Source organism: Anser brachyrhynchus, assembly GCF_964034855.1.
Source record: "Anser brachyrhynchus genome assembly, chromosome: 12".
In the NCBI taxonomy this organism is placed as follows: domain Eukaryota; kingdom Metazoa; phylum Chordata; class Aves; order Anseriformes; family Anatidae; genus Anser; species Anser brachyrhynchus.
The window spans coordinates 13,272,431-13,287,579 of NC_137707.1; the positions used below are offsets into that span (position 1 = coordinate 13,272,431).

Below are 15,149 nucleotides of genomic sequence, written 5' to 3' on the forward strand. Positions count from 1 at the left end.
ATAGGGGTTTTCGAGTATTCTGCCCCAAAATGGCTCATGGAGACCGGTCTGCCCCAAAACGTCCCAAACAGACACAGCCCTGCGTCAGGGGGTGGCGGGGCCTGACGGAAACACGGCCAGGGCTGCCCAGTGCCCGCGGGGGGGGGGGGGGGGGGGGGGGGGGGGCAGCGGGGGGCGGCACCGGGGGGGCTCCGTGAGGTACCGGGGGGCTCCGGGCGGTACCGGGGGGGTCCCGGCGCCGCCCCGGCTCCTACAAGTCCCACAACCCCCCCGGACTACAGCTCCCAGCCTGCCGGGCCCACCCCCCGCACGGCGCGGCTCGGCTCGGCCCGGCCCCGCGGAGGGCGCGGCGCGGGGGGGGGCGGCGGCGGCGGGGCCCGGAGCGGAGCCAGGTGGGGCTGGGGGCCGGGGGGGGGCCTGGGGGAGATCGGGGGGGGACCCCCGGGTGTGGGGCTGGGGGGGTTGGGAGGGGAGGGGGGGAACGGGGGGACGGGGGGACGGGGGGGGACGGGGGGTGGGCGCGCGGTCCGTGTGGGAGAGCGCCCGGAGCCCCCCCGGGGTGGGCGAGGGGCTGAGGGGGTCCGGGGGGGGTTCGGGGGGGTGCTGGGGTTGTGGGGGGACACACGGGTATGGGGGGGTGAGCACGGGGATGGTGCGAGCGTCCCTGGGGACACCCGTGTCACCCGGGGGGGGCCAGCACCCCCCCACCATGCACCCCCCCCCCCCCGTTGTTTTTTGGGGTCGGGGCTCCGAAACCACCGCAGCGCCCCTGCGGGTGCCCCCCCACGTCCCCTTTTGGCACCCGTCGTGCTAATTAACGGGGTGACGAGGCTCACACAGTGGCCCTCAACGGGGACGGGGGCGTCCGGACACGGACACCCCCCCCGTGGGGTGCCCGCACTGGGGCCAAACGGCGGGGAGGCCGGGGGGAGGCCGCGGAGCAGCGAGGCCCCGGCACGTTTCCTCTTCCCGGAGGAAGCCCGCGGCCCCCCGGCGACGCCACCTCTGCTCCCCGGCCCCGCGGCCAAACCGTGGCGGCGCCGGCGTGCTCGGCCCTGGGCTCCCCGCGGGTGTTCGGGGCGACGGAGCGGGTGCAGCGCGTGGGGGGCAAAAGGGGAAAGGAGGTGCTGGGGGGTGCCGGAGGTGCTGAGCCCCTGCTCTGAGTGGCTGCTGCCTGCCTGCGGGGTGAGGGTTGTGGCTTGGTGGGAGCTGAGCCCGTGGGACCCAACGTGGTGGGACCCGACCCCGTGGCGTGGTGGGAGCTGAGCCCCTGGGACCCAACGTGGTGGGACTCAACCCCATGGCTTAGGGGGATCTGAGATGGTGGGACCCAACCCCGTGGCTTAGGGGGATCTGAGATGGTGGCTTGGTGGGACCCAACCCCGTGGCGTGGTGGGAGCTGAGCCCCTGGGACCCAACGCAGTGCCTTAGGACATGACCCGGTCATACCCGACCTGGTGGCATGGTGGGACCCGAGTTGGTGGGACCCGACCTGATGGCCTGGTGGGACCTGACCTGGTGGGACCTGATGCAGTGGTACCCAACCCCGTGGCTTGGTGCGACCCGACCTGGTCATACCAAGCTTGGTGACTTGTTGGGACTTGACCTGGTGGGACCCAACGCTGGTTGCTTGGTGGTGCCCAGTCCAGTGGCACCCAACGCGACAGCGTGGTGGGACCCGACCTGGTGGGACCCAGCCCAGTAGCTTTGGTGGGACCTGACCCAGTGGCTTGGTGGGACCCAACTTGGTGGCACCCAACCTGGTGGTCCTATGGGCCCTGACATGGTGGGACCCCCTGGTGGGACCCCGCACCCATGTCCGCAGGCGCTCAGCACCCCCCCCTCCTCCTCTCCCGTCCTGCCCTCGGTGGGGTCCCATGGCAAGGCTTCGTGCTGCGCTGCGAGCGGAAGGTCCCGGAGAGAAGCGCCGGCGGTGCTGACGGGCGAGAGGCTGGCTCGCGGTGCCGCCGCCATTCCGCTCCCTGAACCCTGGCCGGGGCTCGCCACGTGGCGCTCGGCGCGCTGTCGGTCCCAAACCCTGGTTCTCCCTTCCTCCTCCTGCTGCAAACATCGGGCACCGCTGTGACCCCATCACGATGCGATGGGCGACGCTCTCTGGGGCGCCCAGGGCAGGTGGCACCCATGGGTGCGCCGTGGCCACGATGCCCTGCTCACCGAGGGCTGGTTGCTTCGGGCGTTAATTCTGCAGAAACGCCCCTGCAGGGCGCCTTCACCCCCGGCTGCGGGCAGGGAAATGCCCACGGAGCGCCAGGGCGGGAGGATGCTCGCCGGTTCCCTTCCTCTCGCAGCCTGGGCAAATATTTGCAAGCGGGTTAATAATTCAGGCAGGGTGCCGCCAGCGCCCAGCTGGCTCTGCAAAGCGATCGGCCGCGGTGCCGGGGCGATTCTTACCCTTATCCCCACGAGGGCTTTGTGGGGAGCATCCCGGGTCCAACGTACGTCCCCCCTTCCCGCTGCAGGCTGCTGTCACCGAGGTGTCCCCGGCGCAGGGACGATGAGCGCTGCCGCAGCCTGGAGCCAGCTGGGGACGGGTCCCCGAGCCTGCAGAGCCACAGGGACGCGGAGCTACGGCTGAGCCCGGCGTGCCGAGCTGTGCTGCGCCGTGCCACGCCGCGCCAGGCGGATGGAAAGCTGCGCCCTGGCAGGTAAGAGTGCTCCAACCCACCCCATAGCAGTGCAAAGCCCCCCTGGCACCCGAGGCCTCGCGGGCTGGGCTTTGTGCCCCCACCCCATGGTGACCCACATCTCTGCACCCCACAGGGAGCCCCGCCGGCCGCCTGCCTCCACCCCGTGCCTGCCGGCCCCCTCCCGTGCCCGCCCCGCGCCCCAGCCCTATGCCAGGCGAGCGGCGCCCGCCGTGCCCACCCACCCGCCATGAAGTGCTCGCTGCGCCTCTGCTTCCTCTCGACCGCCTTCCTCCTCGTCTTCGTCATGTCCGTGCTCTTCACCTACTCCCACCACAGCATCGCCTACCTGGACCCCGGCGGGCTGGGCGGCATCCACCGGGTGAAGCTGGTGCCCGGCTACGCCGGCGTGCGGCGGCTCGGCCACGGGGGGCTGTACCCGAGGGGCTGCGCCTGCCGCCGCTGCCCCGAGGACGCCGCCGACACCGCGGCGGCTTGGTTTGACAGCCGCTACGACGGCCGCGTCTCCCCGGTGTGGACCAAGGAGAACATGGAGCTGCCGCCGGACGTCCAGCGGTGGTGGATGGTGAGTGTCCCCGCAGGGTGCGGGGTCCAAAGTGCTTTGGAAACTCCTCTGGGCAGCGCCTCGTCCCTGCATCCATGGCCACCGAGTGGCTCCGAGCTGATTTATTTGCCACGTGGGGCAGGCCCAGCATTTTGGGCCTCATTTTCCCTATTTTTGACTTTTTTTTTTTTTATCCTTTCCCCACTTGCAGCTTCCCTCCCTTGCTCACCACCCTGCTTTTCCCCCCGCTCGGGATCCTGCGGCATCTCCGCACCGCCAAGCCCCCCACACTCAGCGCTGTCTCGGAGCGGTGGGGAGGGGTCTGCTGGTGCCGCCCCCTGCCTGACGCCCCACCGCCGCCCTCCCTGTCGCCCCACAGATGCTGCAGCCCCAGTTCAAGTCCCACAACACGCAGGAGGTGCTGAGCAAGCTTTTCCAGATCGTGCCGGGCGAGAACCCCTACCGCTGGCGCGACCCGCGCCACTGCCGGCGCTGCGCCGTGGTGGGCAACTCGGGCAACCTGCGCGGCTCTGGCTACGGGCCCGAGATCGACGGGCACGACTTCATCATGAGGTGAGGTCTGGGAGGAGAAAATGCGGCCTAAAAGCGGGACCCCCCATGGCAGGGCTGGGGGGCTCGCTCGGCCCCTCCTCGCCCCAGCGCCCGCCTCTGTCCCCAGGATGAACCAGGCGCCCACGGTGGGCTTTGAGGGGGACGTGGGCGGCCGGACCACGCACCACTTCATGTACCCCGAGAGTGCCAAGAACCTGCCCGCCAACGTCAGCTTCGTGCTGGTGCCCTTCAAGACCCTGGACCTGCTCTGGATCGCCAGCGCCCTCTCCACCGGCCAGATCAGGTTGTAAGTACCCAGTAGCACCGGTGGCACCGCCGTCATCGTCCCTCACGTCACGCACAGAGGTGGCATCGCCTCGGGGCCTTCTTGTCCCACACTGGGAGTGGCGAATGCTCACGGCTGGGGCTCGTTGGGTTCCTCCATCCCATCTCCTCCATCCCCTCTGCTTTTCTTGCTTTGTCCTCAGCACCTACGCGCCTGTGAAGCCTTTCCTGCGGGTGGACAAGGAAAAGGTAAGGACAGCACCATGCCTCTGCGCCGGGGGCGGGGACAGACACGGCGTGCCAGGCTGCTCAGCCAGCATCCCTTCTCCCCTCCCCGCCAGGTGCAGATCTACAACCCTGCCTTCTTCAAGTACATCCACGACCGCTGGACGGAGCACCACGGGCGCTACCCCTCCACCGGCATGCTGGTGCTCTTCTTCGCCCTGCACGTCTGCGACGAGGTGGGTGGCGGTGGCACGGGGACGCCTGCCGGGAGGTGGCTTTTGTTCCCACACCTCGCAGGGCTGGCTAATTTTTTTTTTATTATTTTATTCTATTTTTGGGTGCTGACTCTCGCCCCGCAGGTGAACGTCTTCGGGTTCGGCGCCGACAGCCGGGGCAACTGGCACCACTACTGGGAGAACAACCGCTACGCCGGCGAGTTCAGGAAGACCGGGGTGCACGACGCCGACTTCGAGGCGCACATCATCGACATGCTGGCCAAAACCAGCAGGATCGAGGTCTACCGGGGGAACTGAGGGCCGGACGGCGGCGCGTCCTCCACCTCGCCCACGCCAAGGAGCGGGGCTCAGTGCCCGGCCGGCAGCGGGTGGCCCCCCGGCACCCATGGGTGCTCGCCAGCAGCCCCTGGCTGGCAGCGTGGGCCCAATGGAGCTGCCCCAGGTGGCACTCGGTGCCTGTGACCAATCAGGTTTTGAGCGAAAAAGGAGACTTTTTGTTGTTCTGGGGGTTTTTACTTAATATTATTGTTATTAAGGAACCCGTCTCAGCCGAGCGAGGATTTACAGACGCACTCAGCGCCCGGCAGGCTGGCGGGAGCGCCCAACTTGCATCTCTTTACAGTCAAACCAAATGCTGCTCTTTTTAAAATGAAAACAAACAAAAAGAAAACACAAAAAAACCTGAAGCCCGGCGACTTCGGGGAGCGCCCGAGCCAAGGGCAAAGTGACAATCAGCCCCCGAGGGCGCAGCCGGGCCGTGCCACCGTGCTGGTGTCCGACGGCCACCTCCTCCGGCTCTGCCTGTCCCCGGGCGTGGAAGCCGCCGCTGCTTTCGTCCTTTAATTTGATTTTTTTTCTCCCCCCTTCGCTTGGTGATGTCCCTTTGCGGCTGCAATCCCATGGCCCCGGGAAGGGCAGGTTGGACTCTCGCAGTCCCATTGCTGGAGCCTGCTGCGGCGCACTGAGATCGGGCTGCGCCGTGGGGATGCTGGCTCGGGGACGCCACCGTGCCAACCCCGCTGCGTCGGGGCTGGCGTCCTGGGCGCTCTTTGCCTAAGGTTAGGAGAAATTTGGGGTGGGTGGCAGCATGCATCTGGCAGCTGAGACCTGCACAGCGGCAGCCCGGTCCCTCTGCAGCACCCATGTCCCGACTATGGTGACCCCGATGTGCGGCAGCAGGCGCGTGGCTATGGACGGAGCAGGCTTTCCCTTCCCTTTCAGAACAGAAAAAGGGCAGGTGGGGGCTGGCTTTAGCAGGTGGACGAAGCGTGCTTTTTCTTTTGTTGTTCCCCCGTTTGCCGTCTCTGGTGAGAAGCTGGAAACCCAAAGTCTTCGCTCTGCTCACGCCGGCGGGCGAGGCGTGGGATTTTTGGGATGGGGAGTTTCAGGTCTCCATGGCTAGCACCATGCTCCCTGGTGCCGGTGGCACAGGCAGGGGGCACGGGGGGCACAGCCTCCTGGTGGTGTAATTAAAACCACTTTCTTTGGGGCAATCAAGCAGCTGGGGTTGGGACATGCTGGAAAGCTCAAGACAAAGGCAATCATGGAGCCGCTGGGCAACACAAACCCTGCGCCTCCACCTGAGGGAGAGCCCAGCCCGCACCCTTGCTGCAGCAGTTATTTGAGGACCGATCATGCAGGGAGCTTTGGGGGCTTGGTGGTTTTTTTCCTTTCACATCTGGCTTTTCTGTAGCAGCCCCTTACCTGTTTCTCTGCTTTGGATTGATTTATTTTTTTCCATGGGGTTTGCTTTTTTGATTTTTTTGAGGTTTCTCTCTGCAGTCGTGAAGTGCAAGGCTCGGGGCACCTGGGCTGGGCCCTCTCCTCTCTTCTGCCCATGGGGCTCCAATTCCAGGGGTTTTTCTGGGCAGGTTTTGGTAGAAGCCGCCCCAGGACGCATCCTGCGCCCTCCTGGGGTGTTGCCTTCGCATTTGGTCCGTTTTTGTTTTTTTTTTTAGGGGAAGAAAACCACAAAAATCACAAAACCACGAGCAACAATGAGTGCCTTGACCATCTCCTGTCGGCCGCGCCAGACCAAGCCCGCTGCCGCGCTGCCCCGTGAGGTTGGGGTGCACCGAGGCCGACCCCGGGGCTTCCTCCTCTTCCTTCCCCTCCTGGGGGGCACGGGGTGGCCTCCGGGCACCTCCTGGGTGCGGGGCAGAGGCTGGGGAGGACGGATCCGGCGCGACGGGGCTGGACCAGCACCGCTCCCTGCTCCGGGCCAGACAATCACGGGGCGAGAGGAGGCGCCAGGTCCTGAGCCCGCCGGCAGCACCGTGCCAGCATCCGACAGTTTTTTGGCTAACTTCCTTCCCCCCCCCCCTCCCCTTTTTATTATTGTTATTACTATTATTATTGGTGTTATTATTTAAAGTGTCCCGCCACGAGGACTCGCGACCACTCCACGCACGAGCATGCTGCACGCCCCGCGGGCGCTGCGCCTATGAGCACCACTGTACTGTACATAGAGGAGACGTAGGCAGAGGGTATGGGCGGGGGTGCCCGTTTTGGGGGGCACAGAGGCAGAAAGCAAGGTTTTGGGGGCCTCCATCACACGGTGCCCAACTGGGAGAGGCAGCCCCGTGCCCTGTGCCACGGCTGGGGGGGTCCCGTAGCTTCTGCCTACGTGGGTACTTCTGCACACAACTGTCTTAAACCAACTTTTTTTTGTTTTTTTTTTTTTTGTCAATAAAAATCACGCATCTGAACCGCTCTGTGTTTTCCTCGTGTCCCCAGCCCTGCCTGCCCAAAGCCTGTGTTTGGGCGATGCCACTGCTCTGCAGCTGCCACTGGGACCCCGAAAAATGGTCAGGGTCACTTGTAGGGCACAGGACAGAGCCCCCAGTCCCCGATCTCTGTCCTGCCCCAGGCAGGGGGTGACAGGGGGCTGCTTCAACCTGCCGTGAGCATGCTCTCCAGCGGAGGATGGATGAGAGATTTTCCCTGGCTCCTGCTGGGACTTAAAATTTGCGTGGGCATTTGTCTTGAAAAAGGTTTCCAAGCATTTTCCCCAGGGCTTTGGGGTGCTGCAGCAGCTTCCCCGTGGCAGGGGGCAGTGGGCTGGCTCCATCCCTGCAGCGGGCCGCATCTCTCACTCAGCCTGCCTTGTGTGCTTAGGGCTGCTCCAGGAGCCAGCCCTGTCTGCATCCTGGCAGGAAAGGCAACGAGCACAAGCTGAAACAAAAGGAAATTCCACTGAAAGGGAAGCACGAGGGGGGGAAAAAAATAAATAAAAACTCACCCTTTGTGTTCTGACACCTCCAGGGGGTTTGCCCCAGCTGGGTGCTGGCAGAGGGCTGGGGCTCTCCATCAGCCAGAGGGGGCTGAAACCCCACACAGCGTTCTGGGGCCATGCACCACCCGCCCCAGGGGCTTCCTCCAGCCCCAGCGCCCCTGCAGCAGGGGACCACCCTGTGTCCTCGTGGCAAAGCCACCTGAGGGGTTTGGATCCTGACGGGTAACAGAAGGCTCTCGTGTAACAAACCGCCCAATTCAGAAGTAGTTAAAACGCCTCTTTATTAATATACAAACCTAGCAACGTTTAAGCCAACCAAAATATTAAATGAAGTAAAGCACAATATAAATACAGCACACGTAATAACACGGCCTCGGGGGAGAGCAGCGAGCTCACCCCTTTGTGTGCGCTGGGGAACCTCCGCCCCTACCCCTGCAGCTGGGTGCAGCCCTCAGAACCCCCCTGCCTCCCCCAAACCCCTCCGAGCCCGAAGCCCAGGGAGGGGAGGTGCTGCTGCTGCTCACCGAGGCAGACCCCGGGGTGATGTTTCACAAGCCCTACAGTCGAAGGGATTTGGAAGAGTTGCCGCGCTGCCGGGATCCAGCTGCTGGCTGCCCTGCGACAGGCGCAGTGGTCGGGGAAACCTCACCTGGCCCACCTCAGCCACGTCCATTGCACGACATTCACAAGCATAAGGCACTAGGAAGTGTTTTCTCGGTTAAAACAGGGACTCGAAGTGAACTTGCCTCAGGTTCTGCCGGCTGGAGGACGCAGGACATGTTGCTGTCCGTGCAAAGCGGAGCATCCGTTGTTGGTGGCTCGCATGCAGCCACGCTGCTGGTGGGAGAAGCCGGTGTCAAGCACGTGCGTGGGATGGCCAGCTGTCACCAGCTCAGACAAACCAATAAATATTAACGAGCGCCATCCTCCAGAGCCTCTTTCATTATAAATCACCAATCCTCCTCACGGAGACGCCTTGCTCGGACTAGGCAGGGTGCCTGAACCAAGGCACCGCCAGCTCAGAAGCCATCCCGACGCCAGCAGCGCAGCTCAGCCCTGCGACGAGCAGGAGATGAGGAATCTCGGCCATCTGAGCAGACACGAGGTCCCCGGCACAGAGAAACCCTTGAACCTGCTATAGCACGGGCAATATCCTGAATAAATCCACTTCTGTAGAAACAGGAACTCGCGCCGAGGCTCTGCCAAGGCTCTCCCAGGCTGCCCTGTGCGCCCCGAGCACAGCAAGAAGTCAAGCGGCACGCACAGGCAGTGCACAAACACCTAGCCTAAAAGCCTTAAGGCATTTACAAATATGTAAAGATTTTTTTTTCCTCCCTCGAATGCACTCGCTGAGGGCTCTAAGCACGCTACAATCACAACGCTTAAGGAAAGTGTAAAGTGCAAAGAAAATTTTCAACTGCTTCTCAGGGACAGCTTGAAGTCGTCTGGTGACGTTAATCCCTTCTCCCCCACGCCCCATTTCCTGCCTGAACGTTAAAAACAACAGCAACAATAAAAGAAACAACCTGCCCTAACAATCACTTAAGGAAAAGGTAGCTTAAAACAAAAAAGCATCCCGACGTGGGCAAAAAAAAAAAAAAATCAAGCCGATCAAGTATGACGATAAATACATTTGGGAAGACAAACCCGAAGGTGATGAAGTTTTTGCTGGACTCCACCAGCAAAGTGTTCTGTTTGAAACAAGAAAGGCGTCTGCCCTTGCAAGCAATTTCTTTTCCAAACATGGAAAACTGCCTTTTTTGTTTTGTACATTTCTTCTCAAAATGTAAACGTTTTGGTTAAAGCGTGCTGGAAGGCTACAGCCAGCCCCAGGTGGACACTGCACCGCCACAGTTAGCTGCTGCTTGCAGGAACACACCGGGGAGAAACAAGAGTTTGGGGCAACCCCATATGCGCTCCCCACCACCTCCACCAGGGCACGGCTTCCTCCACCTGAAGGAGAAGCGGTGGGGGGAAAAGTGATGTTGGGAACCGTGCCCTGCTGCTTGGTTCTTAGCTAACGCTGCCCTGGCTCCGCCTGGAGCTTACCCTGCACTAAATCGAGGATATGATTTAAAAAAATAGTGTTATTTTTCACCTCATCTGGCTCTCGGTCTAGCTTCCTGCACAACGAGTTCTCCAGGCCCCAAGAAGAGGCTTGCAGGGGACGGGGCTGTAGTCCCAGCGCGAAGGCAGCTAGCAGCAGAGCCACAAGCCTGTGGGAGGAAGGGTGGTGCCACCACCTAAAAGCTGCAGAGCTTAAATTGATGCAAAGAGACAGATCTAGAGCAAAGCTGGCTCAGGCAATGAGGCGCTGGGCAGGGTGAAGAGAGGAACGCTGCGCACGAGAGGTCCTACGGCACCCGCCGAGCTGGGGCTGTCAGGGGAAAAGCAACGAGACCTGCGGCAGCTTGAGCGCAGCTACAGGAAGGAGGAACCCAAACCCAGGCTTACACCAAGACCTGGAGATGCAGGCACACGGCTTCTGCTCCTCACCACAAACAGAGGAGCAACAACTGCACCAGCAAGGCCAATCAGGTCTGGACACCGGTGTCAGCACAGAGCAGACGAGGAGGAATTAAGCCTGGCAAAGACAGACAGGAAAATCACTACAGCACACGCTCCTGGAACATAAAACATTTCTGAATGTGCAGCTTTAATTTTAACCTCAGGCCACCAAATATGAACAATAAAGTCCTTCTCCTCTAACACCAGTTTTACTCCAGCGTTTCAGCACCCCCTCGGGGACTAAAAACTACGAGAGCTTAGGCAAGGACACAACAAGGGTAAGGCCACGTAGCACGCCTGGAGAAGTCGTTGAGCGGAGCTGGAGCGGGCTGCCCACAAAGCCCTGCCTCTGGCGCAGGCTCCCTGCGCTCCTCGGCCAAGCAGCACCTTCCTGGCCTACAGGGACGCTGCGCAGCAGGGTGGATGCACCACTCTGTCACCAAACCCACGCAAATATTGCCTTCTGGGGAAGACAAAGCACACCTACACGTGCCAAGAGCACACCACGGGCACGTTTAATGGTTGTCACTGAAGGGTAACACGGTTATCCTAAAGTAGGTTATGCTCCACCTACAGTATTTCAGCCAAAAAGATGAATTCCTTTCTCATACCAAACTCCAGCCAACCTCCCTTCAAGCCTCAGTCTTGGCAAAGGTGCCTGGATGGAGGAAACCCGCGGGGCTGCTCACGTTGGGGAAGCGAGACTCAGAGACCGGACACCGCTACGACCACCACGTGCAGTGCGTGCACACCGTCCTGCTGCTGCTGCTGCTCCTGGTGCTGCTGCTCCTCCTGCTCCTGCCCCAGCACGAGGCCCCCATCCCCTTCACAAGAGGGTGCTGGTTCAGTGTTTCCCACCCGCAGCTCGCAGTCCTACCACGCTGAACACGAACAAATCACCTGTCTCAGCAGAAAGCGTTCTAAGGCAGTTCTAATCACGGCGTGTAATTTTACAGCCCGCACCATTCAGCGCCGTGGATGCCGGGTATTAAGCTCGTGTCACAGCAGCTTCCAAAGGTCTGATGTCCAGTTTTCCAATCTCAAGTTGTACTAGAGGTGGTAACTCCTCAGTTGGTTTTGTTCTTCATTTTCAAGCACGAAAATGTTCTTTCATTTTCTTGCAGCCACGAGGCGAAGGCAGCACTCTTGCATCCCTGCTTCATGCCCTGGAAGAAAGCAGCGCGCTAGGAGCGCCTCGCTCAGCCCCAGCATCTGGCCCTGTCCTAAAAGCTGCCATCCCGCTGTCCCCTTGACTGCCACCCAAGCTGGAGAAGACAGACGACTCGCGGTAAGGCCAGAAATACCTGCCAGAAGTCGCACAGACTAAATCTCGAGCAGCAGCTGAAGCCTCCGGGTTCAGACATAAAAGAAACAGAATTTGTCACAGGGAGAGCAGGAGCAGGCAGCTGCGAGCCGCAGGACTGCCCGCTGCCAGCAGCCTCCACCAGCAGGGTAACGCTGCAGAGTACTGCCACACCTACTGCACGATGCGCGTTTATTCTTGTTCTCTGCTCTTGGTACTGATAGATGCAGACACAAAATAAACCTGAGCAGGCATAATGGCAGAAGTAGCTCACAGAACACAATTTTGTTGTCAGAACTGCCGTGGGAAGAGAAAACCGTATCACAAGTTATCTGAGGGACTAATGGGCACCCATAAAACAGGGGGGAAAGAAAAATCACACGAAGGAATATAACCTGGCTGCAACTGAAGCGATGCTTCAGCACCGAGAGGACACACGCTGCTGACCTTTTGGTTCGCTCTGAACTAATTATAACTCACCAGAGCGAGCGGTTTCGCTGGCAACTCTCCAGCAGCTGCTTTCAGTACTTCAGCCCACCTCAGCCAAACACTCGGCGTTCTCCCGAGGAAGCCTCTTTCCTCTCCAGCGACAAGTGGCACACGAACTCTAATCAGGAGGGCTGCGCTAAGGCGCATCCTGAGCACTGAGCAGAAAGCTCTTCTTTAGCCTAGCACCTCTTTCCCTGGGAAAGGAAGGCACTGCAACGTCCCAGAAAGCCATCAGAGGGACAAGAGGACAGACAGGCATCCTCCTCGAGAGCCCCGGTGCGCGATTTTCAGGTAACGTGCCGGTAGGGCAGAGGTCCTCCTTGGTACACGCATCCACAACGGGCACAGTGGGATCACGACATCCCAACTGCACTGCAAAGACTTGTGAATTTTTGCACATCCATTTCAAGTTTAGTTTGAAATCCCTAACGAGGCCAGATGCTACAAAGGAATTCACTGTTTACAAAGGAGAGCACACTCAAAGAAGTGACATCTACATCCAACCTGTTACCCCACTGGCTTGAACCCTTCCTTCTCCCTTCATCCTATGCCCTATCCCGATTCTCCACCGCTGTTTCACAGCTTCTGCATCTCCCTGAAGGGGGAAACTTGCTCTGACAACCTGTTCTTAAGGTGTAAAGGTTTTTCCCTTTCACACTTCTTGCCTTAGGGCCATCCAGTTCCTTTTGTGCGCTGAGAACATCTCGATCACGAGCTGGCAGACCAAAGACAAGACCTAAAGCAACTAAAGCAGCAGAAAACAAACTCAAAGCAAGAACTTGCAGAGGTTTTGAGCTCATATTTACACTGCTGATGCTCACCAGTTAACCGGAAAAGAAAATGCCCCACGAGGTTCTAGATTACAAAGTGCTCCCTGTGCTGACAGGGCTCGCCTCAGTGCAAGGCTGTGATTAAACTCCTGAAGGACGCTGGAATCATCAGCAGCAGGAAGACGATGAATACGTGGGTGCCAGAGGCAGGGAAAACACCCAACAGGTCTCCTTCCAGTAAACAGAGAACGTCTTCGGTTCTGATTGTGCTCACAGTGGGAAGGGAAAGGCATAAATCTGTGCGATACAGCTCAGCACCCCCCGTTTTTTACAGCATCAGTGCTTGGATCGGAGCACGCTGACACCCGAAGAAGGGGCGAAGCCCCTGAACCACCTGAGGCAATTCGGAACCCAACTTCCACTCCCTCAAACCCCCCTCTTTCACTCCCTTCAGGTGAGGTGCTACGAAAAGAAGTGCAACAGATTTGAGGAGGGAACAGAAGACAGCTTCCTCGAGCCCCACAGGAGCTGCCGAGGTGCTGTCACCACCAGAACCTCTCCGTGTTTCTCGGGGTAGTCCCAGCCCCACAGCTGAGACGAGTGCTGTGGGGTTTTCCTCTAGTTCTGGAACAACCGCAGGCAGCCAAGCCACAAGATGTCATCCCCTCCTGCTGCTCAAGGTCCACGAACAAACACAGGTTTTACACGAAACTCGCCTTCACTGCGTGAACCCTGCCAGACGAGCCTGATGGACTCACACACACACAAATGAAAGTGAAGGAATATTCACAGAAACTGTACACTGTGCAGCTGAAACAGAAGCAGCATTTCAACAGTGCTATCAACATTAAACACTAACAACTGCCCTTGTTAGAAATCAGTATTTTTGCTAATAAAAAAACCCAACCCCGTTCCTTTACAGAAGTAAAACACACATGCTGCTCTTCGGTTATGTTTATACAAGGCCGTCTAGCTTCAGCGACCCCAGGCAAAAAATCCAACCCGAACAACAACGAAAAACTTACCAGCACTACTGTCACCCCAGGGATCTGACGGGTAAACCTACTCGACTCCCTGGTAGGGAAAAACGGTGGATAAATGGTGAACAAGCTGGGTGATACCCAAACTTGTCCATTCGCTGCTGCTCACACGGCGCTTTGCCTTGTGCCAGTGAGGTAGCTGATCATACTATTGCTGCGCGCGCCAACGCACCGACCCCTCTACAAAGTGGTTTGTGGGGAGCAAGGGGAAGTCCCAGCCTTCAGCCGAGGGGCCAGGAGCGCTGAGCAGACGCCTGCTGTCCCACGCCTGACACCGGAGGGGGAAGAGAAGGGCTGCAGTCCGCAGGAGCTCTCCTGAACCCTTCCCGTGTTGGAAGTTCCTTCCCGTGAAGGAGTTCCCCTCCACCCACCGTGGCACGGGGGAGCCTGGCAAGCGAAGGGCTGAAGGAGGGAGACGGACAGGGTTGAGAAAGCTTGGAAGTTAAAGTTTTAAAATATACAAAATGTAACACGCTGGAAAAAGTTTAAAAGTGGCAAGACAAGAAAGGAAGAGAAAGAAATATGCGGGGTGAGGAGAGAGGACTGGAAGATGGTGGCAGGAGACTCCAGCCTGGGAAGAGGAGCGGGTCTGTGCTCAGCTCTACTCCCTCTGGTAGCCGCTCAGTTCCACCTCGTCCTTGCGGCGACGGTGTGTGAAGAGGGAGCTGAAGGGGTAGAGCTTGGCTTTGGCCTGGAAGCGCTGCCCAGCGATGTCGATCTCGTACTCGCCCTGGTTGATGAAGTCGGTTGTCACCACCAGCTCCTCGCCCGTCTTCTCGTCGAAGTGGTGCACGAAGCCCAGGCAGACGTGGCGCTCCAGCGTGTAGCTGTAGGCGCTGCTGGTGGTCTTGCCCACGTAGCGGCCGTTGCGGAAGATGGGCTCGCCCCACCAGGGCCAGAGGTCCATGTCCGTGTCGTGGTCCTCGAGGATGAACATGGTAAAGCGCTTGTACACGCCGTTCTGCTTCTGTTCCAGCAGCGCTTCCTGGCCGACAAACTGCATTCCCTGGGGAGGAAAGGAAGCATCAGCTGATAAAGGAGCACGGCAGCTGCTGAGCTTTAACAGACAAGCTTCCAGCACAAGGTCAAGAGAAGCTTGGAAGTCAGCAGGACAGGCTGCTTCTGCGCACAAAAAGCCCAGCTCAGACACAAGTTTCCTGTCACGTTCGTTGTTCCGGATGCCAAGTGTATTAATGAACACAAAATATTTGTGAAGCGGGCCCTTAAATTCATTCTAGTTTTTACAGCAGTGAAAGCCATTTCACCATTGTAGTTTTCACCACTTTTCTGGTCCCA

The 15,149-nt window shown here is 59.7% G+C and overlaps 2 protein-coding genes across 6 annotated transcripts in view; one reads left to right on the forward strand and one right to left on the reverse strand.

The window, feature by feature from the left end:
• Positions 1-289: 289 nt before the first annotated feature.
• Positions 290-7,216, forward strand: ST3GAL2 (ST3 beta-galactoside alpha-2,3-sialyltransferase 2). 3 transcript variants are annotated; one of them, XR_013938704.1, is made up of 9 exons: positions 290-392; positions 2,481-2,666; positions 2,782-3,231; positions 3,590-3,783; positions 3,890-4,069; positions 4,251-4,296; positions 4,389-4,508; positions 4,632-5,566; positions 6,467-7,216. XR_013938704.1 is itself a non-coding variant. In XM_080553191.1 (8 exons), exons 3-8 carry the CDS (start codon positions 2,896-2,898, stop codon positions 4,803-4,805), a joined length of 1,050 nt encoding a protein of 349 aa, XP_080409317.1. In that variant the 5' UTR covers positions 290-392; positions 2,481-2,666; positions 2,782-2,895; the 3' UTR covers positions 4,806-7,216. The 3 variants fall into 3 exon arrangements, 2 of the variants coding, with proteins under 2 accessions (XP_080409317.1, XP_080409318.1); XM_080553191.1 differs by having other exon boundaries at positions 4,632-7,216; XM_080553192.1 differs by lacking the exon at positions 290-392 and adding an exon at positions 791-1,229 and having other exon boundaries at positions 1,321-2,666; positions 4,632-7,216.
• PDPR (pyruvate dehydrogenase phosphatase regulatory subunit) overlaps positions 5,018-15,149 on the reverse strand; it is a 29,456-nt gene continuing 19,324 nt past the window's right edge. For 2 of the 3 annotated variants that reach the window (XM_080553184.1, XM_080553185.1), the window contains one exon: positions 5,018-14,859. In XM_080553184.1, the coding sequence (XP_080409310.1) occupies positions 14,455-14,859 (405 nt within the window). In that variant the 3' untranslated portion in view covers positions 5,018-14,454. The remainder of the gene's footprint in view (positions 14,860-15,149) is intronic. The other variant, XR_013938703.1, reaches the window with a different exon arrangement.